Source organism: Nansenia antarctica (genome assembly GCF_963989245.1).
Source record: "Nansenia antarctica genome assembly, contig: SUPER_8_unloc_1, whole genome shotgun sequence".
Classification (NCBI taxonomy): Eukaryota; Metazoa; Chordata; class Actinopteri; order Argentiniformes; family Microstomatidae; genus Nansenia; species Nansenia antarctica.
In genome coordinates, this window is record NW_027663471.1 from 201,011 (window position 1) to 228,221 (window position 27,211).

Genomic DNA, 27,211 nt, shown 5'->3' on the forward strand with positions numbered 1-27,211 from the left:
ACATGATTGTGATGGCTGATGCTCTGTCTCGGGCATTTTGAGCCATGAGCAGTAAATGGTAATGTATGTCTTCGGTATACTTACCACATTGGTGTAGCCATTTGTCTCATGGGTTACTGGGAATTTATGAATTTTATCTAAATAGAGGACTTGTGCGACGTAATGGACGTCGAAAGTAACACAAAACAGGACGAAGGTCCAATTAAAAATGCTAATGAAACATTAACTAAATTAATCGACAAGAAAAATTAACGAAATAAAAGCTCTGATGCAAGAGAATGATGTTAAAAATGTTGTCAATCGTATGGATGTGTTCAATACAAATCTCAATGAATTCAAACGACTTCATAAATCAGTGCAAGTGCTTCTCCCTGAGGAGGAGAAAGGGTACGACCAGACGGACTGGTATGAACCAAAAATTAAACGTTTTATGGAATTTCAAGATGAACTTGATGTATGGATACAGGCTGCAATGGATGTTCAACCTAAACAACACACAACTGAATCTCTGCACCATGATACTGTTCGGCCTCGTGACAGTGTCTCACAGACATCTAATAGAAGCTCCAATAGGAGTACATCATCTTCTGCACGCATAAAGGCAGAAGCAGAGAGAGCTGCTTTGCTGGCACGTGCAGCTTCCATGGAGAAAAAAACACGCTCTTGAAATGGAGGAGGCTAAATTCACAGCGGAATTAAAAGCCAGAAGAGAGCGACTGGACATGGAAATTACCCTTGCTGCTTCCACTGCTAGACTCAAGGTGTTGAAGGATGAGAGCTCATCTCAAGTGTCTCATACAAGGCTACCAAAGGATGGCATGAATGCATATCTGGAGGGTGCCCAGTGAAGGAGGAGGAGGAAGAAGTGAAGGTGAAAGAGGAAGAGGAAGAAAAAACTATGATGGTGAAAGAAGTAGTGTTGCACGATATACCGGTACCAACGATATACCGCGGTGCCAAAATGTCACGGTGCCTACTATACCATAAGCTTTATACAAGGGTACTACCGTGGAATACTATACTACCGTGTTGAACACGGTACCAGCGGGGCAATGTGTTACCTCTATTACCAAATTCACTGGTTCTGCTAATGAGGACAAGATTGGCTCGCGACACCGTTGTGACAGATCCCAGTTTGTTTGCTCGCGCACATCTCCGCAGTCACAATATTACCTTATATATTGACGTTATCTGGATGTCTGTCTGGGCGCGAGCCAGTCTTCTCAGTATCGTCATGGCAGAAGCGTTCCCTACCCATAGCGTCGCACCATCAACGCAAAATTACTAAAGAAAACTAACTCAAAAAGTTTTATCTGGAACTATTTTGGTTTTAAACCAGATCGCGAAGGTAAAGCAATAGATGATGGCCGTCCGTTCTGCAGGAGATGCAATCATGCCATACAGGCAAAAGGAGGCAACACGTCAAACTTAATAAAGCACCTACAATGTCGTCATCCAGACCTTGCACTGGAATACAAGCAAGCTAATGAGGTTAGTATGGCTTTATTTGTTATAATTATCTGTGTTCTTGCAATTAGCTAATATTACAAAAATGAATGAATAAACTTCTTAGCTAAAGTGTGCGGCAGCACTGCTGCTGTTGCTGGCTAACCAGACTTTGTCACTGCGGTCGGCAGTCGGCGAACGCGATTAGATTTAATATTGACGAGAAGTTCAAGACGATCTTGTCTGAAGTTTGGATTCTGGTAGTGACGTAGGATCCCGCCGGTTGGAGACCCCGCCGGTTGGGCGACCACTACCTTCCTGAACCCGTACAGGTACAGCTGGTTGGTGAAGCTGTGGAAGTTAGACGTTAGACGACATAATATTTAAAAGACTCTAAGAGAAGTTTCAATCAACATAATTGATTACTAAAACCGCATGTCTATTAACATCATGGGAAGCAAACTACTATGTATGGCATGCAGAATGTTATCATTAAGAATGAAATGAATAACAACCACATTTCTGAACCAAGCATCACAACAGGGCGAGAGTGTTAAAACTCTGACCCTAGGCCAGGCCTATTCAATTAGCGGCCCGGGGGACGTGACCCCCGATTGGCCCAGCCATAAAAGCAGAGAAAAATGTATTTCGCAAGTGTTCAGAAATTCATGCAGAAATGTCTACAATAGTAGCCTACAGAATGTGAATATAACACTCTAAACAAACTAAGCGGGGAGCTTAAAACAACAATGGACAACGTGATGGCTACAATTAATTTTATTCGCTCCACTTCGAGCCTCCAACATTATTATTATTATTAACTTATTCCGCAAGCTGCTGTCAGAAATATCTGCTGAGCACCACGATCTTCTTTTGCATAACGACGTCGAGTGGCTGTCCAAAGGCAAGGCACTGGAGCGTTTCTGTAATCCACCTGGCCCTGCGAGCTCTAGAACAGTGGAAGAGCAACAGAGCGACGGAGCCGAAAGTTAACATGAGTTCAGAGGAGGACGTGTTTGAGGACGTGCAGAGACATTTCTCTGTGGTGGAGTGGGCCCGCCTGGCAGAAGGGGAGAAGGTCCGCTACAAGAGCATGAAGCGGAACCACCTGGCCCTGCGAGCTCTAGAACAGTGGAAGAGCAACAGAGGCAGGCGCATTCCAAGTCAAACTGGACCTTTTCGCGGCCGACTTCTGCACCGGCAGAATGCTGCATTTTTCCGACGCTCCGCAAATACGTCTCATCCCCGGCACAAATCACAGATGTGATGACTGTTTTCATTGCGAGGTTGAAAGAGAACTTTGCTGGTCGACTGGATGGACTTGCTCTGCCCGCAGAGGTGATGGGCTTTGCCAGAGTCCCGTTCACTGCTGCAATAGAAGGGGACTTATCCACCAGAGGAAAGGGAGTGGTGCCTTCCATCGACGAGGGGAAATTCATACTCGAACTTGTTGACATGCAGTCATCCGTAACCATGGCACAGGAGCTTCGCGCTAATGGACCTGCGAAGTTTTGGAGTGATGTCAACGTGCACCAGTTCCCTAACGTTAAGAAAGTAGCAATCCATGTGCTCAGTATGTTTGGATCAACATACACCTGTGAATCAAGCTTTTCACAAATGAACACAATAAAAAGCAGCTCTCGTTGTTCCCTGACTGACAGTACTCTTCACCAATGCCTTCGGATTGCATTGACATCTTATGAGCCAAATGTCGTGCTCTTGTTCAGAATAAAACATGTCACTTCTCACACTAAGAAAGTCAGCAGGGTAAGATTAGATTACATTTTATTGTTTAATTGTAACTTGTTAAATTGTGCACTCAAGGATGGTTATTTTCATTCAGTTAAAGGCACTTTGTGATGTGCCTGGGTCAGCTATGACCAACATTTTTATTTTACAAAAGGACATTTTTTATTGGTATACTACTGTACACTTTTTTATGCACTTTGAGATGTGCACGGGTCAGTTGAGACCAAAATGTTGTTGTATTACCTAAAAAGTGAAAAAAGTATTGCTATTAGGTTCTGTTCAATTACAGCTCTTTCATTGTGTTCAGTCAAGTCTTTTTGACGTGCCTGTGTCAGATGTTACCTAATTTGAAAGGAAAACTATAAATAAACTGCTTGTATTTCATTAGGCCTACATTCATTTGTGTTGGTTTGAAATGTGTCATTACCTGGTGCCTAGGCTACTGGCCGCTGAAAATGTCTGGCCCAGCAAAAGTTCTTGGTTTTCAAATCTGGCCCAACTGAATTTGTAATTGAATACCCCTGCCCTACATTGTATCTTGTTTCATAGTCAACATCTTATTTCATAGTCATTAGTTTATTACACAGCATATGGAGCGGAAACCGTCCTTATTCCACTAGTGGAAGAACATAAATGAAATTTAATGAAAAATAAAAGAGATTACCAATGTACTATGTAACAGCATGTTAATGCAAAGACGTTGCTAGTGTAAAGAGATACTACACATGTAGGGGCAACCTAATGTAAAGTGACCTACATCATGATCCTTAATTTCCTGTAGGATCTGTTAAAAGCAGAGGGCCACATTGAGGTAGAACCATCGAAATTTTGCCTGGATGAGGATAGCCCCTCGTCCCCCCTACTCATCATTCTGAGAAACGAAGATATTGCTGAACACATTTGTACGGTAAGACAGGAGCCAGGCAGGCTAAGTAAAAACCATGTCACCCAGCAAGAGAATTGTAGGAGATGTACCAGGGCATTGGTTTACAGGCAAAACACCCAACTTGTCCAACATGAGAATATTTGGCTCTGAATGCTACATGTATAAACAGGATAAGAAGAAGCTAGATTCTAGATGTGTTAAAGGTATTTTTGTAGGCTATGACAAATATAGTCCAGCATACCAAGTCTTTTATCCTGAGACAGGGAAAGTCCTGAAACATAGGCTGGTGAAATGTATCACCAAGAGTAGCGCAGATAGTCAGACTCAGACCACCGTCTTACCCGGCTTAGAGAGTCCCAGAGTGAAGACGACATTCACACGCAAGTTGTTTTCTTGAAACAGCGTGACATGACGCTCATGGAGTGAACACGCTTTTTCGAGCTCCGGTCTGCTTTTGACTATATCGGCCTAAAAAGTAGCAATCTGATGGACTGTTAATATTCACACATCAACCTAAATGTGTAGATCATTGTGGTGACTTTATATTACTCGCCAGTCAATATATCAGCCTAAGGACTGTAATTTGTTTGTTGGCCGACAACCTAACAATGGATCCTACCCAGCTTAACGCTATCGCCGAGTTCGTTGCCGAGGCTGTTTCGCTGAAGATTAAAAGGGATCTGTTAACACATATTGACTCTAAAGTTGATCCTATCATCTCTACTCTACAGTCTATTCAAAACTCACTAATCGGCATCAATGACCATGTTTCGGAATTGGAACAGCGTGTTGGTCAAGTAGAAGATAATGTGATTGATCACGCGAAGATAATAAAAAAACTTGAAGTGGATAATCGTTACCTGTTGCAGAAGGTGGATGACATGGAAAACAGGAGCAGGGCATCTAACCTCAAATTCATTGGCGTTCCCGAATCAGCAGAAGGCCATGACATGACTAAGTTCATGACCAACCTGATCCCACAGCTCCTGGGGGCTGAGAAGTTCCCCTCTCCTCCGGTCATTGAACGGGCCCATCGTAATCCATTCACCCGCCAGATCGATAGCATAACTGGGCTTCCCAAAATGGCCCCGAGACCAATCTTGATAAAGCTACTCCACTTTCAAGACAAGGCCAACATACTCCGTCTCTCTCGAGAACAGAAAGAGCTGCGGTTCAACGGGCGTCGCATCTCCATCTACCCCGACTACAGCGCTCAGCTTGAGAAGAGCCGGCGCGCGTTTGATCCTGTCAAGAAGAAGCTTCGAGAGCTGAAGTTATCTTATACCCTCAGGTATCCGTGCTCTTTGTGGGTGGAAATGAATGGTGTTAAGGTCGAATACACTGATGTCGAAGCTGCGAAAGCTATGTTTCTCTCATCACCACCATTGGACTCCACTCTGTCTTCCCCCTCTGCCGCAAGCTCCAGGTTGGGACTATCGATGATGGTGGGTACTGACAACTAGCGAGTAACGCTGGCCAGCGACGCTCTTATGTGACTCATGATGATCTTCACTATATCCTCTTCTTTCATTTTTCATATTGAGTCCATTTGAATATGTTCTGTTTTGGTTTGGTGTTAAGTTATCGGCTAGCTAGCCTACATTTTGTACCCGATGTAGCCTGCCAGTAGCGTTAGCCCCTGTATTTCCCTGCTGCTGTTTCGGAGATCAGATGCAGCATGGGCATGTTTGCCGTAAACCTAGACTGTTGTAAAGCGCTGTACTGTCGAAAAACTGTCGTAAAAATGTGTAACCCTACTTTCTGATGTGTAAATTCCATCACTAAATTGCTATTGTTTGATCCTTTTCATGCTTGTATTGACTTGCAGACCGAGCTGTTGCTCTGCTTTTGTGTTGCATCTTGATGATGTTACAATTTATTTTATTTCTGTGTGTGTGTGTGTGTGTGTGTGCCCCTGTTAGTCCCTCACTCCGCAGCTCGTTCTCTCCCTCCCAACGTCTACGCCCTAGGCCTACTTCCCAGGTCGGTCTCATGACCAACATATATTTGTTTTCTCTGTGCTATTGAGTCAGCAAAAGGAATAAAGATAGTTCATATTAACATTAGGAGTCTTGCTCCGAAAATTGATTTACTTAGAGCATGGGTGGCTCTTTATAAACCCCATGTTATTTCTTTATCTGAAACCTGGTTGCATAATAATATTACTAATGATGAAATTAAAATTGATAACTATATTATTTACAGATCTGATAGACCTTCGAGAGGAGGTGGGGTGGCAACTTATGTTTCTGATAAATTTACCTCAGAGTGTACCACTCCTACTGTTGACCCAATTCATTTTGAAAGCCTTTTCATCAACATCATGTTTCATGACAATAAACATTTAACAATTGGGACCATTTATAGACCACCTCCAGTTCTATCAGATTCAGCTAACTGCATCCTATCTACAATAAACTCCTTAAAGAAGCATAATGAACTGATCATTCTGGGCGACTTTAATATTAATTGGCTTGATAAGTCTTCTATTGATGAGAGAACATTATTCTCCAGTGTTAATTTATCTCAGTTGATCAGTGAGCCAACTCGTGTGGACCATCACCATGGATCCTCATCTTTAATAGATTGGATTCTGGTCACCAATCCTGAGAGAATAACCGCATCTGGTGTTTTGTCTGATTGTTTTAGTGATCACTGTGTTATATTTTGTGTTTGGAAAATTAGAATACCTTCCTCCCCACCTAAATATATTAATTTGAGGCAATATAAAAAAATGAATGTTGATTCATTTATTAACGATATAACTGCAATTAACTGGGATAGATTCCAATTGATACCCTTTCCGGAGGATGCATGGAGTTTCTTATGTTTAGAATTTAAAATAGTTATTGATAAACATGCACCTCTAAAGACATTTAGGGTTAAAGGCAGGCATCTACCCTAGATCAGTACTGAACTATTCAATCTTTTTAAACAGAGAGATAAAGCCTGGGCCAAACATCGTTTGTCAAATGATCCTGCTGACTGGGATATGTATAAAGGTTTGAGGAACTCTTGCAAAACTAAAACGCGTAACGCAAAATCCAGTTACTTCCGTGATAGTCTTTCTCAAGACTTTAACAACCCTCGACAATGTTGGAAACAGTTGAACCGAGCTCTCAATAAAACTAACAAAGGCCTCATAGCTCAAATAAAAATTAACGATGATATAATTTCTGACCCCCTACATATTTCACAGGCCTTTAACCAACATTTTACTTCTATCGGTGATGTTATAAATACTAAATACTCGGATCTTGCAGTTTCCTCAAACCCCACAACACATAGGCCTACTACTACTTTCTCCTTTAATAAAATCATGCCTATGGATGTTTATAATGCAATCTTTGATTTCAAAGGTGGTGGTGCTGGTCCAGACGGTATTGAAGATACATTTGTTAAACTAGCAGCACATGTGTTAATGTATCCTCTTGCAGATTTATTTAATTTGTCAATTTCTACCTGCTCAATTCCCTCAATGTGGAAATGTGCCCGTGTTACCCCTATTTTCAAGAACGGAAATGTAACTGACATGAATAATTATCGCCCAATTTCAATTATTTGTTTCACTGCAAAAGTTTTTGAGAAACTGATTTACAATCAACTGTCTCACTACCTTAATTTATTTGATATTCTTTCACCATTTCAATCTGGGTTTAGACCCAACTTCTCAACTACTTCTGCTCTCCTCAAGTTTACTAGTGATGTTTTCTCATCCTGTGACAAAGACCAACTGACTGGTGCCATCTTCATCGATCTATCTAAAGCTTTTGATTTGATTGATCATTATCTTCTTCTTGATAAGTTGTACTCCATTGGTTTTTCTCAGAAGGCTCTTTTTTGGTTTAATGCATATTTGCATAATCGCCGTCAATATGTTTCTTTACAGGGTTCTCAGTCCGATTACTTAATTGTGGACAAGGGTATTCCTCAGGGTTCTACTCTGGGACCACTCCTCTTTTCTATATTTATTAATGATCTCCCTAAGTCTTGTTCTAACTCTGATATTCATCTTTATGCAGACGATACGGTTATCTATACTTCTCACAGAGATCTAACACAAATTCAAAGCTCCTTGCAATCAGATTTTGCATCTGTTCAGAACTGGTTCTTTAATAATAACCTTGTTCTGAATATGAACAAATCCTGTTGTATGGTGTTTGGTGCACATTATCGGCGTCCCCACCTCTTAGATTTAAATATTGTTTATGATGATGGTTCACCCCTAGAAAATGCTAAATTATTTAAATATCTTGGTCTCTGGGTTGACCCTGAACTCTGTTTCAAGCCACACATTGATAATCTTGTTAAAAAAGCCTATGGTTGCCTTGGTTCTTTATATCGTTCTATTGATTGCTTTACTTTTGAAATCAGGAAAAGATTAGTTTCTCAGCTTATTTTACCAATTATTGATTATGCTGATATTGTGTACCAGGGTACCTCTGAGACCTGTCTTCGTCCCCTAAATGTCTTGTTCAACTCCCTCTGTCGTTTTGTTCTCAGATGTCATTATTTTACACACCACTGTCTAATGTATGATTCACTCAACTGGTTTTCACTTGAAGACAGAAGGCAAGCCCATTGGTTACAATTTATTTATAAATGTATTTACTTTAAATATCCCATGTATTTAAAAGTTTACTTGGTCCCCCGTAGTTCTCCCTATCCACTCAGACAACATCAAAACCTCTTTTTCTGTGTTCCCAGATACCGAAAAAAATTAGGTCGTAATTCATTTGCCTACAAGGCCCCTAGTGACTGGAACAATCTCCCTTCCCCTTTAAGGTCCATCACATCCTTTCAATCCTTTAAATCATCTTTACTTTCCTATTTAAAAAAGCCCTGCTTATGCTATTAATTATGTGGGGGGTTTGGACCGGCTAGTTTTCAGGTTGTTCGTATCTGTATTTTCCTTAAATGTGCTTTCTGTTGTTGCCAATTTCGATTACTTGCTGATGTCTTCGGATAATTATATTATGTATGTATCTGACTGTTGCTTGTATATATTGCGGTTGGGTTGTAGTGGTGGGTTGTGGAGTGATGACGGGCTGTGTGTGTGAGTGTGTGTGTAGGTGCTTTGTATTGTTATTTGTTATGTGTTGCGATTATGTTTGTATCGTCATGTGAGGACCCCCTCGAAAATGAGAAGATTCTTCTCAAGGGGCTTACCTCAAATAAACAATCTCAATCTCAATCATAACATAGATGTTGACAGTTATGTAGAAATTATTCCCACAACACCAGCAGAGACAAAAATTGTAAATCAGAGTCGGGGAGAGCCTAATGTGGGTCTACAGTCCTATAGTGAGGTGACTGTTGAGGCTAGTCAGACCCAGACAGATAGTACCCAAAGAGAACAGGGAGAGAGTGCACAGCGCTATCCCACTAGATTAAGGAACGCCCCAGAATATTTAAAAGAGTATCAGTGTAAGGCTGAGTGTAATGATGAAAGTGAAAATGTAGATTATTTCACCATCAGCCAGGAGGGACACTGGCACAGAAGATCTAAATGAAAAGTAATAAAAATGCAGGGTAGTAGTAACTCTGAGCTGGAGGAGTGGGTAGCTATTGATGTAGGGGCAGGTTTGGGAGTCTCACTAGAGTGCCAGGATGTGTGTGTGTGTGTGTGTGTGTGTACCAGCCTCGACTGCAACCGTTCTCTGGACTGTGACCACAACACCACACAGCCCCACGACCATGGCCAGTGTCAGAGCCAACACCACTATCCGTGCTGTGACCACTCAGAACACCAGTGGCGGGTCTGACCACACGTCTTTGGACGGAAAGCCTAACCACTCACAGCTCCCCAACCAAAACTGCTATGAACACAACCACAACAACCATGTGCACTCAGAGCTTCATAAACTATGAACAAGGTAAATAGCCTATTAGTAGATAATAATATGATGTGTACCAAACATGTCAGCTCTGCGGTGTTCTCTCGGCGGGACAGCCGGGTGAGGAACCAGAGCAGACCAGAGGAGGAAACACAGGTTAACCCCAACCTGATAACAACCACTGACATTGACCGGAACACGACCACCCTGCCCCAGCCAATGTGATACTGGTGACACCTCCCCCACAACCCTGCGCATGAACACAACAGTACCCAAAACATACATGGAGGCTGTGGGCTCTAAGAAATCAAAAATATGGGCTGATGCAATGAAGGAGGAGATGAACTCTTTAACAGAGAATGAAAAGTTTGTAGTATTAATTGAACAAAAAGCTTTACTGAACGAACTAGGTTTCTCTTTCTGTTTGGGGTATAGAAGAGATAGATTCTGCCAAGAGGAGGTTGGGTTTGTTTATTTGGTGTGCTTGCTGTAGCAAGCAACACTATTGTAAATGGACTGATTTATTAAGTGCCTTATTCCAAAGCGCTTTACAATAGCCTCTCATTCACCCAATCACACACCAATGGCCCGCTCATTGGGAGCAATTTGGGGTTCAGTGTCTTGCCCGAGGACACTTCGACATGTGACCGGTTTAGTTTTGGTTTTGTTTGCATAGTTTGTTGCTATTGCTTTGTGGAAGGTTTTGGTGAATGGTTTATGAAATATTCAAGTTTTTGTGGGTCAAAATCAGTTAAAATCAGTTAAAGATAGCAAACTATCATAGCACGATTGAAGGCTAGAAAATAATCCAATGGTTAGATATCAGGAGAGGACATTCAACATTCTATCCATCCATCCAACCAACCAAACTAACTAATATTTTCAAATTCTCAATCATATTTTCCATGTTGACCAAATAATATGCCCTTTAAAAGTGTGTATTGTTATGCAGTATTTTGTCCGAGACTTTCAGTCTGACCACACTACCAAAGGGCAAGAAAGCAGTGTGAGGACGTTGGGTATATGCAGTAAAAGAAAGCCCAGATGGGTCTGAGACTTTTAAAGCCAGATATGTAGCAAAAGGCTATGGTCAAGTGGAAGGAATTGATTACAAGGAAACTTTTTCACCGACAGCCAATATGACTTCTGTACGAACATTGATGCAGGTGGCTGTACAGGAGGATCTTATCCTACACCAAATGGATGTGAAAACTGCTTACCTCCATGCACCGATTGATTGTGAGGTATATATGGAACAGCCCAAAGGTTTTGAGGAAAAATCAAAAACAGGAGAACACTTAGTGTGCAAACTCAACAAGTCATTGTATGGTTTAAAGCAATCCGGGCGTAACTGGAACAAGTTATTGCATGATCATCTTACAGAAAATGGGTTTGTGCAAAATGATGCTGACCATTGTGTCTACATTGACAGGGAGAACAAACGTTGAGTCTGTACGAGCTTGTTTGTAGGCTACAGTAAGTAGCCATTAGTTGCGATCTGGACACCCCTTTGTTTAGTAAGTCAGGGCCAGAGCTCTGGATAGCTAAGCTAACTGCTAAGCCCAAACAAACCCAGTTGGTACTGGGGGTTAGGTTAGGTTGGTAGTTTAACAGGCTTAGTGTTTGTAGCATGGCGACTCCTCCGGCCCAGGAGAAGAGCGAGAGGAAGTTTGCTGCCAAGGAAGAGAACAGGCAGCTGTCCAGCATCATGGGAGTCATGAACAACCTCAGGAAACAGGGAACCCTGTGTGATGTGTCTCTGGTGGTGCAGGGGAGACATTTCCCTGCTCACAGAGTGGTGCTCGCTGCAGCCAGCCACTTCTTCAGCCTCATGTTTACCACCAGTATGCTGGAGTCGACCTCTCATGAGGTGGAGCTGAAGAGTGCTGAGCCAGAGATCATTGAGCTGCTGGTGGAGTTCATCTACACAGCACGGATCTCAGTAAACAGCAGTAACGTCCAGTCCCTGTTGGACGCAGCCAACCAGTACCAGATAGAGCCCGTCAAGAAGATGTGCTTGTAGCACTACCACATCAGCTTACCTCTACATCCCAACAACAATCTAAGAAGAAATAAATAATCATTATTATTATTATTATTATTATTATTATTATCATTATGGACGTAGCAGTATTCAGTCTCACGCTTCAATTTTCAAAACCTTCCGCTTCCATGATCTCGCGAGACAGAACCGGAGTTCGTTCGAATTTTTTCACCAACTGCCGTTTAGCGTCAGACAGACTCGGTGTTTGCGAGTAGCTCCATCTCACACAGTTATATCACTAGTAACTATAATAGATCATTATCAAACAAAGTTCAGACGATGGCGACCTGTTCCCCAGAGCCACCTCCTCCTCCGGGTGAGGATGAAGATGTTCGTGAAGAAACGACACCGAGTGGTGCATATAAGTGAGTATATGAGGGAGTATATAAGTGAGTATATGAGGGAGTATATGAGGGAGTATATAAGTGAGTATATGAGGGAGTATATGAGGGAGTATATGAGGGAGTATATGAGTGAGTATATGAGTGAGTATATAAGGGAGTATATGAGGGAGTATATGAGGGAGTATATGAGGGAGTATATGAGGGAGTATATGAGGGAGTATATGAGGGAGTATATAAGTGAGTATATGAGGGAGTATATAAGTGAGTATATGAGGGAGTATATGAGGGAGTATATGAGGGAGTATATGAGGGAGTATATGAGGGAGTATATGAGGGAGTATATGAGGGAGTATATAAGGGAGTATATAAGTGAGTATATGAGTGAGTATATAAGGGAGTATATAAGTGAGTATATGAGGGAGTATATAAGTGAGTATATGAGGGAGTATATAAGGGAGTATATGAGGGAGTATATAAGGGAGTATATGAGGGAGTATATAAGTGAGTATATGAGGGAGTATATGAGTGAGTATATGAGGGAGTATATAAGGGAGTATATGAGGGAGTATATGAGGGAGTATATGAGGGAGTATATGAGGGAGTATATGAGTGAGTATATGAGGGAGTATATGAGTAGGGCTGGGTATCGCCACTGATTTCCCAAAACGATTCGATTCCGATTCACAGCTCCCAATTCGATTCGATTCACGATTCGATTCGATTCTGATTCGATCTAGTTACAATATACATTTTTTGCTTGAATATGAAAGAGATTCTCCGAACTAATGCTATAAATGGTTCAAGGAACCCTATAACATGTAGCATTGTTAAACATATCAATGAATTGACTCCAAAGCAGTTACATGAATGTACTTTTTATTTACATATGACTTTGCTTTTGTCCAGCTCATCTCTAACGTCACATTTTTTAAATCCAAAATGCACCCAGACATCTGACTTTAAGCCTGGTGGTGACTTGAGTGTCCCTGCCATCGCCATGTTTTTAGATTTTAGTGTTGAGACCTCACGTTGCGTGAGATATGATAAATTCCTGTAGCGCGAGATCTGGCCACGAGATCTCGTTGCGGGTTGAAGCTGCAAGCAAAAAAAAAAGAAAGATCGATCTCGGGATTTATGAATCGATAATCGCTCATTTTAATGAAGATCGATTCAGAATCGGGAAATCGATTTTTTTAACCCAGCCCTATATATGAGTGAGTATATGAGGGAGTATATGAGGGAGTATATGAGGGAGTATATGAGGGAGTATATGAGGGAGTATATAAGTGAGTATATGAGTGAGTATATGAGGGAGTATATGAGGGAGTATATGAGGGAGTATATGAGGGAGTATATGAGGGAGTATATGAGTGAGTATATGAGGGAGTATATGAGGGAGTATATGAGGGAGTATATGAGTGAGTATATGAGGGAGTATATGAGTGAGTATATGAGTGAGTATATGAGTGAGGGTTAGGTTGGTAGTTTAACAGGCTTAGTGTTTGTAGCATGGCGACTCCTCCGGCCCAGGAGAAGAGCGAGAGGAAGTTTGCTGCCAAGGAAGAGAACAGGCAGCTGTCCAGCATCATGGGAGTCATGAACAACCTCAGGAAACAGGGAACCCTGTGTGATGTGTCTCTGGTGGTGCAGGGGAGACATTTCCCTGCTCACAGAGTGGTGCTCGCTGCAGCCAGCCACTTCTTCAGCCTCATGTTTACCACCAGTATGCTGGAGTCGACCTCTCATGAGGTGGAGCTGAAGAGTGCTGAGCCAGAGATCATTGAGCTGCTGGTGGAGTTCATCTACACAGCACGGATCTCAGTAAACAGCAGTAACGTCCAGTCCCTGTTGGACGCAGCCAACCAGTACCAGATAGAGCCCGTCAAGAAGGTGTGCTTGTAGCACTACCACATCAGCTTACCTCTACATCCCAACAACAATCTAAGAAGAAATAAATAATCATTATTATTATTATTATTATTATTATTATTATCATTATGGACGTAGCAGTATTCAGTCTCACGCTTCAATTTTCAAAACCTTCCGCTTCCATGATCTCGCGAGACAGAACCGGAGTTCGTTCGAATTTTTCACCAACTGCCGTTTAGCGTCAGACAGACTCGGTGTTTGCGAGTAGCTCCATCTCACACAGTTATATCACTAGTAACTATAATAGATAATTATCAAACAAAGTTCAGACGATGGCGACCTGTTCCCCAGAGCCACCTCCTCCTCCGGGTGAGGATGAAGATGTTTGTGAAGAAACGACACCGAGTGGTGCATATAAGTGAGTATATGAGGGAGTATATGAGGGAGTATATGAGGGAGTATATAAGTGAGTATATGAGGGAGTATATGAGGGAGTATATGAGGGAGTATATGAGGGAGTATATGAGGGAGTATATGAGGGAGTATATGAGGGAGTATATGAGGGAGTATATGAGGGAGTATATGAGGGAGTATATGAGTATATGAGTATATTTATTGTTTTCTTGCCATTTGCCTAAAACACATGTGTGTCCAAGTAATGATGCCGTAGTTCACTTGGCGGTTTGTCGCGCGAGTGAACATACGAATTTAAATGCAAGCCGTGCTAACAATCAACACAGTCCTAAGATAATAATACTTTTTTTTAAAAGAACGAGACATAAATCGACATAAATAGCGTGTGACCACTCAGAACACCAGAACACCAGTGGCGGGTCTGACCACACGTCTTTGGACGGAAAGCCTAACCACTCACAGCTCCCCAACCAAAACTGCTATGAACACAACCACAACAACCATGTGCACTCAGAGCTTCATAAACTATGAACAAGGTAAATAGCCTATTAGTAGATAATAATATGATGTGTACCAAACATGTCAGCTCTGCAGTGTTCTCTCGGCGGGACAGCCGGGTGAGGAACCAGAGCAGACCAGAGGAGGAAACACAGGTTAACCCCAACCTGATAACAACCACTGACATTGACCGGAACACGACCACCCTGCCCCAGCCAATGTGATACTGGTGACACCTCCCCCACAACCCTGCGCATGAACACAACAGTACCCAAAACATACATGGAGGCTGTGGGCTCTAAGAAATCAAAAATATGGGCTGATGCAATGAAGGAGGAGATGAACTCTTTAACAGAGAATGAGACTTTCAGTCTGACCACACTACCAAAGGGCAAGAAAGCAGTGGGAGGACGTTGGGTATATGCAGTAAAAGAAAGCCCAGATGGGTCTGAGACTTTTAAAGCCAGATATGTAGCAAAAGGCTATGGTCAAGTGGAAGGAATTGATTACAAGGAAACTTTTTCACCGACAGCCAATATGACTTCTGTACGAACATTGATGCAGGTGGCTGTACAGGAGGATCTTATCCTACACCAAATGGATGTGAAAACTGCTTACCTCCATGCACCGATTGATTGTGAGGTATATATGGAACAGCCCAAAGGTTTTGAGGAAAAATCAAAAACAGGAGAACACTTAGTGTGCAAACTCAACAAGTCATTGTATGGTTTAAAGCAATCCGGGCGTAACTGGAACAAGTTATTGCATGATCATCTTACAGAAAATGGGTTTGTGCAAAATGATGCTGACCATTGTGTCTACATTGACAGGGAGAACAAACGTTGAGTCTGTACGAGCTTGTTTGTAGGCTACAGTAAGTAGCCATTAGTTGCGATCTGGACACCCCTTTGTTTAGTAAGTCAGGGCCAGAGCTCTGGATAGCTAAGCTAACTGCTAAGCCCAAACAAACCCAGTTGATACTGGGGGTTAGGTTAGGTTGGTAGTTTAACAGGCTTAGTGTTTGTAGCATGGCGACTCCTCCGGCCCAGGAGAAGAGCGAGAGGAAGTTTGCTGCCAAGGAAGAGAACAGGCAGCTGTCCAGCATCATGGGAGTCATGAACAACCTCAGGAAACAGGGAACCCTGTGTGATGTGTCTCTGGTGGTGCAGGGGAGACACTTCCCTGCTCACAGAGTGGTGCTCGCTGCAGCCAGCCACTTCTTCAGCCTCATGTTTACCACCAGTATGCTGGAGTCGACCTCTCATGAGGTGGAGCTGAAGAGTGCTGAGCCAGAGATCATTGAGCTGCTGGTGGAGTTCATCTACACAGCACGGATCTCAGTAAACAGCAGTAACGTCCAGTCCCTGTTGGACGCAGCCAACCAGTACCAGATAGAGCCCGTCAAGAAGATGTGCTTGTAGCACTACCACATCAGCTTACCTCTACATCCCAACAACAATCTAAGAAGAAATAAATAATCATTATTATTATTATTATTATTATTATTATTATCATTATGGACGTAGCAGTATTCAGTCTCACGCTTCAATTTTCAAAACCTTCCGCTTCCATGATCTCGCGAGACAGAACCGGAGTTCGTTCGAATTTTTTCCCCAACTGCCGTTTAGCGTCAGACAGACTCGGTGTTTGCGAGTAGCTCCATCTCACACAGTTATATCACTAGTAACTATAATAGATCATTATCAAACAAAGTTCAGACGATGGCGACCTGTTCCCCAGAGCCACCTCCTCCTCCGGGTGAGGATGAAGATGTTCGTGAAGAAACGACACCGAGTGGTGCATATAAGTGAGTATATGAGTGAGTATATAAGTGAGTATATGAGGGAGTATATGAGGGAGTATATGAGGGAGTATATGAGGGAGTATATGAGGGAGTATATGAGGGAGTATATGAGGGAGTATATGAGGGAGTATATGAGTGAGTATATGAGGGAGTATATGAGGGAGTATATGAGTGAGTATATGAGTGAGTATATAAGGGAGTATATGAGGGAGTATATGAGGGAGTATATGAGGGAGTATATGAGGGAGTATATGAGGGAGTATATGAGGGAGTATATGAGGGAGTATATGAGGGAGTATATAAGTGAGTATATGAGGGAGTATATGAGGGAGTATATGAGGGAGTATATGAGGGAGTATATGAGGGAGTATATAAGGGAGTATATGAGGGAGTATATAAGTGAGTATATGAGGGAGTATATAAGTGAGTATATGAGGGAGTATATGAGTGAGTATATGAGTGAGTATATGAGGGAGTATATAAGGGAGTATATGAGGGAGTATATAAGGGAGTATATAAGTGAGTATATGAGGGAGTATATAAGTGAGTATATGAGGGAGTATATAAGGGAGTATATGAGGGAGTATATAAGGGAGTATATGAGGGAGTATATAAGTGAGTATATGAGGGAGTATATGAGTGAGTATATGAGGGAGTATATAAGGGAGTATATGAGGGAGTATATGAGGGAGTATATGAGGGAGTATATGAGGGAGTATATGAGGGAGTATATGAGTGAGTATATGAGGGAGTATATGAGTAGGGCTGGGTATCGCCACTGATTTCCCAAAACGATTCGATTCCGATTCACAGCTCCCAATTCGATTCGATTCACGATTCGATTCGATTCGATTCTGATTCGATCTAGTTACAATATACATTTTTTGCTTGAATATGAAAGAGATTCTCCGAACTAATGCTATAAATGGTTCAAGGAACCCTATAACATGTAGCATTGTTAAACATATCAATGAATTGACTCCAAAGCAGTTACATGAATGTACTTTTTATTTACATATGACTTTGCTTTTGTCCAGCTCATCTCTAACGTCACATTTTTTAAATCCAAAATGCACCCAGACATCTGACTTTAAGCCTGGTGGTGACTTGAGTGTCCCTGCCATCGCCATGTTTTTAGATTTTAGTGTTGAGACCTCACGTTGCGTGAGATATGATAAATTCCTGTAGCGCGAGATCTGGCCACGAGATCTCGTTGCGGGTTGAAGCTGCAAGCAAAAAAAAAAGAAAGATCGATCTCGGGATTTATGAATCGATAATCGCTCATTTTAATGAAGATCGATTCAGAATCGGGAAATCGATTTTTTTAACCCAGCCCTATATATGAGTGAGTATATGAGGGAGTATATGAGGGAGTATATGAGGGAGTATATGAGGGAGTATATGAGGGAGTATATAAGTGAGTATATGAGTGAGTATATGAGGGAGTATATGAGGGAGTATATGAGGGAGTATATGAGGGAGTATATGAGGGAGTATATGAGGGAGTATATGAGGGAGTATATGAGGGAGTATATGAGGGAGTATATGAGGGAGTATATGAGTGAGTATATGAGGGAGTATATGAGTGAGTATATGAGTGAGTATATGAGTGAGGGTTAGGTTGGTAGTTTAACAGGCTTAGTGTTTGTAGCATGGCGACTCCTCCGGCCCAGGAGAAGAGCGAGAGGAAGTTTGCTGCCAAGGAAGAGAACAGGCAGCTGTCCAGCATCATGGGAGTCATGAACAACCTCAGGAAACAGGGAACCCTGTGTGATGTCTCTGGTGGTGCAGGGGAGACATTTCCCTGCTCACAGAGTGGTGCTCGCTGCAGCCAGCCACTTCTTCAGCCTCATGTTTACCACCAGTATGCTGGAGTCGACCTCTCATGAGGTGGAGCTGAAGAGTGCTGAGCCAGAGATCATTGAGCTGCTGGTGGAGTTCATCTACACAGCACGGATCTCAGTAAACAGCGGTAACGTCCAGTCCCTGTTGGACGCAGCCAACCAGTACCAGATAGAGCCCGTCAAGAAGATGTGCGTGGAGTTCCTCAAAGAACAGATCGACGCCACCAACTGTCTGGGTAAGACCTGCTCTGTCAGCCTCAGCTCTATAACCACTACCTAAGCTCTACACCGCCAAGACTCCTGCAGGGCCTCCACGCGGCCACACACGGTAGACCTAAAACATCTTTCAGATAAATGCAAACGGCATCAGAGTAGCCGCAGCCATATTGAAAATAGCATGAGGCTAAGTTTTTTGGGTAGGCTTAGCATTGCTGAACAGCTCGACGAAGGCTACAGAATTGGCATTAGAAGGCACAACGAAGAGGTGAGAAAAAATCGACACATCCTATCCAGAATTATAGACTGTGTGACATTTTGTGGAGCCTTTGAGTTGGCTTTACGTGGACATGATGAGTGAGACCTCAGCTAATCCAGGAATATTCCGTGGGTTGGTGAATTTTGTGGCCTCCCTTGATGGAGTGTTGAAAGAACACCTTGAGAATGCCACTGTATTCAAGGGAACTTCAAAAATTGTCCAGAACGAGCTACTGCAATGTATGCTGTTTGTTGTGAAGGAACACATCATCAAAGAAGCATCATCCAGATCAAGCTGAGCGAACACACAGAGGTCCTTCCCAAAGCGGACGGGACGGGCAGCACCACCATGCTGGTGGACACCGTGTTCGAAATTAACTACTCAACGGGACAATGGACCCGCCTCAAGAAATACAAACCCATCACCAACGCCTCCTGAGATGGTCATGGACTCTACACACACACACACACACACACACACACACACACACACACTTACACTTACATACATACACACACACACGTGGGCCAAAATCAAGCACGTGAATGGAGCTGGAGAGTGGGAGGGTCGAGGGGTTACAGTGAGGGGGTTCGGGGGCATCATAGTGGTCCCCCGTCTCGAAGTACCTGCGTGGCCAAAAGGCAGGGAACCCTCAAGACTCATTTCTGTTTTTGTCTTTCTTTTACATCTTGTCTGTTTAAAGATGTCATCGAAGCAGAAAGCAGGGAGCAGTAAGCAGGCAGACCTGCTTTCAATGTGGGCAGCGAAGGGTCAGCCCCCTTCCAAAAAGGTTGCCAGGTCAGAGGAGACAGAGGAAAGTCAGGAGATAGTGGAGGAGGCAATGGAGGAGGCAGTGGAGGAGGAAGTGGAGGAGGCAGTGGAGGAGGCAGTGGAGGAGGCAGTGGAGGAGGCAGTGGAGGAGGCAGTGGAGGAGGAAGTGGAGGAGGAAGTGGAGGAGGCAGTGGAGAAGAAGGCGGAGGAGAAGCAAACTAGAACAAATCAGAGAACTTATAATGGAGCAGCCACCTATAGGTCTAGTTTCAAAAGTGAGTGGACAACGAAATGGCCATTCATTACCGCAGGCACTACCAGCTCCCACTATTGGTGCTGTATGTGCAAGCAGGAGCACTCCTGTGCCCATCAAGGGGTCACAGATGTCAACAGACATATACAAGGCAACAGGCATCAGGCCAAAGAAAAGGCACTACAGGCAGCAAGTAGTATTGCACCGTTTTATGCCCCAGCCTCTGTTGGTGGCATGACAACACAAGAAGCCAAGGTAAGCTACAAGAAGTAAAAAAAAGATATATATATACTGTATATAGTGTATGGGCTGGGCTTTACTGGCGGGTTGTTTAACATGATTTAGCTCTTAAATTAACCCTTTTCTGTTGCAGACAAGGAGAGCTGAAGTAAAGGTGGCAGTGACGATGGTTGAACACAATGTGCCATTTGCAGTGGCAGACCATTTTGGCCCATTGCTGAAAGATTGTTTTAAAGATTCCCCCACTGCACAGAAGTATAAGTGTGCCCGCACAAAAACATCGTGCATTATAAATAAGGCAGTGGCACCACATTTTATAAAGGAGTTGGTCATGAAGATGAGGGAAAATCCTTTCACATTGATCACGGATGGGTCAAACGACACAGGTATTACTTTTGACAGCCTATATTTATATTTTCCATACTTTCCAGCACCCATTTTGTAGATATTGTAATTCACCAAACTAGTTTGACGTGTAGCTTTAATCTGATCGACATGTACCTTATCATTGCAGGACGAGAGAAGATGAACCCACTCACTGTGCGGGTATACGACGATGACACTAGAAAAGTTGTCCATCGGTTTTTGGATATGTGCACCACCAGCGGCCGTAGCTGTGGCACGGCTGAAGTCATCTACCAAAAGATGAACGAGGTCATGGAGAAACACGCCATACCATGGGGAAACTGTGTGAGTTTGTCCGTTGACAATGCACCGGTCAATACAGGAGTCCGAAATTCCATTGCCTCCAGAATTCGCAATGAAAATGGCAACATCTATGTTCATGGGTGCCCCTGTCACATCGTCCACAACACTGTCCACAAAGCTGGGCTGGCGTTCTTAGAGGCGAGTATAACCATGTATGCTTTCAATTACCTATCTGTTAACCTAATGCCAAGTAAAATGGTTTGTTGTGCTGTAATGAATATATGACCAAAATGTAATGTGATTCATCATGTATTGCAGGTATCTGGATTTGATCCAGAGGATCTGACAGTGGATGTGGGATACTGGTTTAGAGGTAGCACCAATCGGAAAGGTTACCTGACAGGTATGCACTTTAACCAGTCCCAGTCACAATATAGTACAAATTAAATGCAGAACATTTTGATTAGATGGAAATTAAGAGGTAACATTTTTGTCATAGAATTTTGTGAGTTCTATGGAAGTGAGTACATGGAAATACTCCAGCACATTTCCATCCGATGGTTGAGCCTGGAGAAGTGTTTGACTCGTGTTCTGCGGCAGTATGGGCCACTGACCAGCTACTTCAAGTCATCAAGTAGGTCTAATTTTTCAAAGATACGAATGCAAGATTTTTACAAGAGACTGAAATGTAAACTTAGTCTACACAACCTGTGATTTTTTATTCACAGATGAGAAACAACCAAGGTTCAGGAGGCTGTTGGAAGCGTTCTCTAATCCAATGACGGAGGTGCACCTGCTCTTCTATCAAGCTACGTTGACTGTCTTCTCCACTTTCAACCTCCTCCTCCAGAAACAGAAGTCCTCCATCTTCCTTCTACACGATGAGGTAAAATGGGAGGGTCAGGATATGCTTCTGCCAATAATGTGATATACGTTTGTTCCTTTTTTCATTAAGTGCTATGTCTTAGGTCTAAAGTCATTTTGAAAATCTTTTCTGAAATACAATTTTGTAGATGACAAATTTCATCCGCAAGTTGTGCTCAAAGTTTCTTTTTTGTGATCAATTTTTTATTATTATTTCAGGGAGTAAAACAAGGGGAGTGGTAACATACAAATAAACAAAGGAGAAAATAGAATAACACAAATACGGTTTACCAGTACAAATACAAAATGCGCATAAACCTTTCAACCCCCCCCCCTCCCCTTCCCTTCCCAATCTCCCTTTACCCCAATAATTCCCCACCTACCCCTCCTCCCACAAATGTCCCTCCCGCCAGATACCTCCCACCCACCCGCCCAATCACAACCCCCCCGCCACCCACCCCCCCCTATCACAGCCCCCCGCCCACCACCCCCCACCCAATCACAGCCCCCCCCCCCCCCCCTACAGGACCCTATGGAAGGAGCAAATCGATTAGCCTATAATAGTGTCTTGAGGATGGTTATAGTTTGGTCCCAGCATGAGACATTGTCCGAAATTGCATGATGCCTGTTGGCTATCCAGTGTTCCATGCTGGCTATGTCAATGAAGTCTAATATCCATCTCTGCGTAGTCAAGAAATGGGGTGACTTCCACCTGCAAGCTATAAGCCTTTTGGCTGCTGTAAGGCCGGCCAGCCAGATGCGTCTTTGTTTGATGTTTAGATCCAGGTTTGAACTGTCATTTAACAATAGGACTAATGGTGAGTGTGGAATGTGTTTGGACAGGATCAGGGACAATGCATCACAAACTGTCCTCCAGAAATCAGCCACTCCCGGGCATTCCCATACCATATGAAAAAAGGTGCCCACTGTATTTCGGGTGCAAAGAGTACAGTTAGGTGAAGGTATGGTCTTTATTTTATGTAGCAGATATGGAGTGAAGTATGTCCTATGAGTAAAATTGAAATGGATAACCTGGTGGTTGGGATTTCTGGAGGAAAGGGATATGTTTTGCCAAATTAATTGCCAATTTAAGTTATTGTGTGATAAAGTATCTTTCCACACTCTGTCAATGTGTAATGGTTTTAAAGAAGCCTTAACCAGGATGGAGTAAAGAGCTGAGACCTGACCCCTGGGTCTGGTGAATGCTATGTGAAATGGATGTATGTCTAATGAGCTATTCCAGGGTACCCCGTATGTGCGCATAGCTGTACGTAATTGAAGGTAGAAAAAAAAGGACGTACCCGGTAAATTAAAGTTTCTCTGAATGTCTTGGAATGAGCGGAGACCCTCAGCCCCAAATAAATCTGAGAATGTGTGAACTCCCTTGTCACTCCACTGGGGAAATGAGATTGGACGGCCTCCCAACTGGAGAATTGAATTTTTAAATATAGGCGAATGGAGGTACCATTTGGTTGAGATTTTGCAGAGCTTTTCTGCGCATCGCCAAACTGAGATTAATTCAGTGATGATGGAGCCGAATTTCAATTTGGACTGTTTAATAGAAATGTTACAGTATATTACATCTTGTAACCTATGAGGATGGACAATGTTTTCCTCTAAGGGGCGCCAAGAAACACGAGCAGCCGGATCAAACCATGTGGAGAGAGGACGCAGCACAAAGGACCAATAATACCATTCGAAGTTTGGTAGCCCCAATCCCCCTTCGTTTTTTAGCCTCTGGAGGGTTGAGAATTTGAGTCTGGGCTTCTTCCCCCTCCATATAAAATGAGAAGAGATAGAGTGTAGTTTCTTCCAATAACCACTTGGTGGGGCTAGAGAGAGCATGGAACTAAAAAAGTTTATTCGTGGAAGAATATTCATTTTAATAACTGAGATACGGGAATGAAATGTGAGGGGTGAAGTTTTCCACCTTTGTAGATCAGAATCTACCTCCTTCAGCACATTCTTATAATTAATTGATACTGTGTTTGAAATTGAGGGGTAGATAGTGATACCTAGATATTTAATATTCTGGACCACTGGGATGTTCAGTGAGATATCTAACTGTCTAGCTGAGGCATTCAGTGGTAATAGAGCTGATTTTCCCCAGTTAATTTTGTAACCTGAAATTCGGCTAAAATTATTAAAGATGTTTAGAAGGTGAGGGAGTGACTGAGGGATATTCTGAATAAAAAGAAGGATATCATCAGCATACAGAGATATGTGATGTTTGGTGTTCTGGACCGTAATAGGATCATGGGTGACTGACTGGCGAACGGCCTGGGCCACAGGTTCCAGAGATAGGGCAAACAGCAAAGGAGAGAGAGGGCAACCCTGGCGCGAGCTGCGGGATACTGGGAACTGTTTAGAGAATGTGTTCCCTGTCAGAACCATTGCTGTCGGGTTAGAATATAGTAGTTTTATCATATCCACATAATGATCTCCAAAGCCCATATAGCGTAAAACCGCCCATAAAAAGTGCCACTCGAGACGATCAAAGGCTTTCTCAGCATCAAGTGAGAGAATAGCATTTGCTGAATCAGTAATATTCGAAGAGTCAATAATATGGAGAAGGCGGCGAACATTGTCTGAGGCAAGGCGATTTTTAATGAAGCCTGTTTGGTCCTCATGCACTAAGGTAGTCATAAATGGTTCCAGTCGAGAGGCTAGAACTTTGGCGTACAGTTTAGTATCTGTATTTAAAATTGACAAGGGGCGATAGCTTCCGCAGTCAGTAGGGTCCTTCCCCTTTTTCAATAGCAAAGAGATTATAGCTATATTGTTGTTTTTGGAGAAGGAGCCATTTTTGATTGCAGAATGAATCATTCCCAATAGCAAGGGGCCAACTTGGGGCCAAAAGGCCAGATACAATTCAGGTGGTAGACCGTCTAACCCTGGTGACTTGCCTTTATTCATGCATGAAAGAGCTTTGTATAGTTCAGATAGCGTAATAGGAGAATCTAAATCAAGGGAGTCATTTTGGGAAAGCTGGGGGAGCTGTAAGGGGTTCAAGAAAGAACTAACAGCTTGATCATTATAATCAATCTCAGAAGTATATAGAGCCGAGTAGAATGCCCAGAAGTTATTGTTAACCTCTGTTGGATCAGTGCACAAAGTACCTGTAGAACTTTTAATTGAAGAGATGTTTGCTAGTTGTTCATTGGTTTTAAGTTTTGAGGCTAGTAAATGGCTTGGCTGTGCGCTGTGCAAGTAATGGTTTTGTCTAGTTCTATGAATGAGGAAATCCGCTCTATGTCTGAGAAGATGGTTAAGATCTTTAAATAACACTTCTCTCTCAAGAACTAGCTCAGGGGTAACATGCGGAGTCATTGTGATCTCCAGTTCAGCAATTTTCTTTTCTAAGTCTTGAATATGTTTTAATCTGGATTTGTGTAGATTAGAGGCAAAACCAATAGTTTTATCCCTAATGAACCCCTTCACCGCATCCCAGAGAATACCAGGATCATCCACAGATGGCTTATTAATTACAATAAACTCATCAAGTTGTTCCTTCATTTCCTTTAGGAATGATTCATTCTGCAAAAGGGTGGAGTTAAAGCGCCAGCGAGGAGCCCTTTTAGGCTTCAAGGAGATCGCTACTCTGCCAAAGACCGCCCTGTGGTCAGAGAGAGACATAGGAAGTAAATTAAAATCTGATGTCTTATCATACATATGTTTGGATATAAAAATATAATCTATGCGAGAGAATGATCTGTGTCGAGAGGAGAAACAAGTGAATTCTTTCACGGAGGGGTTAGAAGAACGCCAGACATCTACCACAGCACAGTCACTAGCCCATTTCCTTAGTGCAGAGGACGCCAGGTGTTGCTCTCTCCCCTCGTTAACCCCAGTTCTGTCCATCGTGTGTAGCCATACAGCATTAAAGTCACCCCCTATTATTAAACCAAAATCAGATAGATCAAACATCAATTTAGTTAAGTAGTCATAAAAGCCAATATCAAAGGAATTTGCTCAAAGTTTCTGAAGCCTGTAGCACTGCAGGGCCGGAGAACACATGAAATCCTCTACAAGGACCCGTCAAACCAACTGCCAGGTGACTCCAAGTTTTAGATAAGCAGATACACATACACTATCCACTCACTGACCTCATGTAGACTGTTTGTGTGACGGCTGCTTGTTCAGACAAGTTATGAGTTTGATCATGTCATCACTGATGTGATGGGAGATACTTAAAGAAGGGTATTGAAGTTAGCTATTGTGGTTGTTGATGATTGTAAATGAACTCTGTAAAACAAACTCTTGTAAACAAACAAAAATATTTTTTATTTTAAACTTACCTGTTCTAAAGTAATTGATAGTTGTACGCTATCCCTCACCTCCGCTCTTCCTCACCCCTACCTCCTCCGTCTCTCTCCCCTCTCTCTGACTGTTAGTATTTTAATGCATCTGTATTTGCCAGTGTTTTATTGTTTTATTGTATTACTTAACCCCCCCCCCCAAAGAGCCATTGCTTTTTGGTCAGGCTGCATTTGCAAATAAGAATTTGTTCTTACATGTTTGCCTGGTTAAATAAAGGTTAAATAAAAATAAAAAACATCCCCAAAATCCCCCCACAGGACTTTCAAACCTTCCAAGATCAGATCCACTGGACACCCCTTACAGGAGCTAATATCTGGGCTCTCTGGCGGAGGTCTTTAAACTAGAGGCCCTCTCTAGCGCAGACCAGCGGGAGAGCGGTACTAGTCCCCATCACCCAGAAACGGTGGTTAAAAGCATTTTTAATCTCTAAGTCCTTCCGACCTACCCCAGCCCAAATTTCTCTACTCAAAAGGGGCCTCTCATTTATCCCCACCCTCGACGTAACCAAGAGGTCCCGCACACGATCACAAACGGAGGTTCTCTCCTACCACAGGCGTCTAAAACTAATAGCCTTCTTTGAAAAAGACCCCAATAACACAGTAGAGATCCCCCGGTTCCTACCCAAATCCACCTGGGAACCTTCCTATACTCAACTCCCCCAGGTACTATCCCGTCTGAGACAGACGGATGACGAAGCCATCTCCTCCATGCCTCTTCTCCCTGAAACCCCCAACTTACTACCAGAGGAAGTCGTAGCCCTCAAACAACTCCAAAATGACCCACACATAATTATCAAACCGGCAGATAAAGGCTCAGTGGTTGTCATTTTGGACAGAGACCAATACATCACTGAAGCTGAAAGACTGAAAGATTTAGTTTGATTAAGCTCATTTTGAGTAATTAAT

At 42.8% G+C, this 27,211-nt stretch overlaps 3 protein-coding genes and 1 pseudogene across 4 annotated transcripts; all 4 read left to right on the top strand.

Moving 5' to 3' along the window:
- Positions 1-11,548: 11,548 nt before the first annotated feature.
- Positions 11,549-11,941, top strand: LOC308164652 (kelch-like protein 7; the record flags this gene model as incomplete). The annotated part of the gene is made up of 1 exon (XM_080550727.1): positions 11,549-11,941. One exon carries the CDS (start codon positions 11,549-11,551, stop codon positions 11,939-11,941), a length of 393 nt encoding a protein of 130 aa, XP_080406853.1.
- Positions 11,942-13,815: 1,874 nt separating this feature from the next.
- LOC308164653 (kelch-like protein 7) lies at positions 13,816-14,208 on the top strand (the record flags this gene model as incomplete). The annotated part of the gene is made up of 1 exon (XM_080550728.1): positions 13,816-14,208. The coding sequence occupies one exon, from the start codon at positions 13,816-13,818 to the stop codon at positions 14,206-14,208; it is 393 nt and encodes a 130-aa protein (XP_080406854.1).
- Positions 14,209-16,115: 1,907 nt separating this feature from the next.
- On the top strand, positions 16,116-16,508 carry LOC308164654 (kelch-like protein 7; the record flags this gene model as incomplete). Its single annotated transcript, XM_080550729.1, has 1 exon — positions 16,116-16,508. One exon carries the CDS (start codon positions 16,116-16,118, stop codon positions 16,506-16,508), a length of 393 nt encoding a protein of 130 aa, XP_080406855.1.
- Positions 16,509-18,543: 2,035 nt separating this feature from the next.
- Positions 18,544-19,648, top strand: LOC308164655 (kelch-like protein 7; annotated as a pseudogene). The gene is made up of 2 exons: positions 18,544-18,971; positions 19,470-19,648. The product of its transcript is annotated as a kelch-like protein 7 (transcript).
- Positions 19,649-27,211: the final 7,563 nt, after the last annotated feature.